At 45.9% G+C, this 1,427-nt stretch overlaps 1 protein-coding gene across 1 annotated transcript; it reads right to left on the reverse strand.

Annotated features, from left to right (window-relative positions):
* Positions 1-88: 88 nt before the first annotated feature.
* Positions 89-1,015, reverse strand: LOC121471848 (olfactory receptor 140-like). Its single transcript, XM_041722707.1, has one exon. It carries the CDS (start codon positions 1,013-1,015, stop codon positions 89-91), a length of 927 nt encoding a protein of 308 aa, XP_041578641.1.
* Positions 1,016-1,427: the final 412 nt, after the last annotated feature.

Raw genomic sequence — 1,427 nt, forward strand, 5'->3', positions numbered from 1 at the left:
CTGCAAAATATCCATTTTCTTTCACATTTTATGACATATAATCTTCCCTATTTATACACATCGTCACTTGCTTGGTATTATGAACAGCCTAAATTACTCTCCTCTTCAACAGACTCCTCATGGCATTTTTCACCTCCGAGTTCCTCACTGTGTAAATGATAGGATTTAACATAGGAGTGAGGATTGCAAAGAACACAGTCACCAACTTATCCACAGGGTAGGTGACCACAGGACGCATGTAGGTGAAAATGCAAGGCACAAAAAAGAGTACAACTACAGTAAAGTGGGAGCAACAGGTCGAGAGGGCTTTGTGTCGACCTTCGGAGCCATGGGAGCTCAAGGAACTCAGGATGACTGCGTAGGAGATGAGCAGCATGGAAAAAATGAGCAAGCACATGGCCCCACTGTTGGCCGCTACCACCATTCCCAACCTGTAGGTGTCGCTGCAGGCAAGTTTCAGCAGGGGAAAGAGATCACACATAAAGTGGTCGATGACATTGGGGCCACAGAAGGGTAGGTTGACCATGAAAAGGATCTGCACAGTGGCATGCAGGATCCCCCCTATCCAGGCCACTACCACTAGAAGCTGACAGAGTCCGTGTCGCATGATGGTCATGTAGTGAAGGGGCTTGCAGATGGCCACATAGCGATCATAGGCCATGACAATGAGGAGGATGATCTCGGATCCTCCCAGAAAGTGCTCCACGAAGAGCTGAGTCAGGCAGCCACCCAAGGAGATGGTTCTCCTCTGGTACAGCAGGTCGATGATCATTTTGGGGGTGGTCACAGAGGTGTAGGAGGCATCTATAAAGGACAAGTAAGTGAGAAAGAAATACATGGGAGCTGAAAGTGTGGAGCTGAGGGAGATGGTTAGGACAATGAGCAGATTGGCCAGCACAGTAAATAGAAAAATGAACAAGAAGACCACAAAGAATATTTTCTGCAAGTGTGGATTCTGAGTGAGTCCCAAGAGAATAAATTCAGTCACATTGTTGGGAGGTGTGAAGTGATCCATTCAGGAAGTAACACCCTCTTGGGGCCTGAATTCCCTACAAAGGGATAAAGAGAGATACCTATTACCCATGAAAGGATTGTAGTCTGAATTTCAAAGTACAAAAACAGTCACCATAACTGTGGAGCATGTCCTGGGCACTCCTTGCCTCAACATTTGTTTTCATTCTTTCTTACCTTCCTTCACAATGCTTTCCATCTCCTCAGAAACCTTGTACCTATCACATGTAAACACCCATAGGGCAACCTGTGGTGTGCAAATTTACTGAGAAAACACTGGGCTACCAACACAAGATTGGGATTTTCCTGGTTCCTGCTCTATGTGACTTTGCTAAGTCATGTCAACATCCCATGCTTCTGACCCCTCCTTTGTGTCTGGGAGCTTACTTACTGTTAACTCTCATACGTAATTTGTA

Source organism: Vulpes lagopus, chromosome 11 (genome assembly GCF_018345385.1).
Source record: "Vulpes lagopus strain Blue_001 chromosome 11, ASM1834538v1, whole genome shotgun sequence".
In the NCBI taxonomy this organism is placed as follows: domain Eukaryota; kingdom Metazoa; phylum Chordata; class Mammalia; order Carnivora; family Canidae; genus Vulpes; species Vulpes lagopus.

Excerpts from the sequence above, each read along its gene's own strand:
- LOC121471848 (XM_041722707.1), bottom strand. The coding sequence starts at position 1,015 with ATGGATCACTTCACACCTCCCAACAATGTGACTGAATTTATTCTCTTG.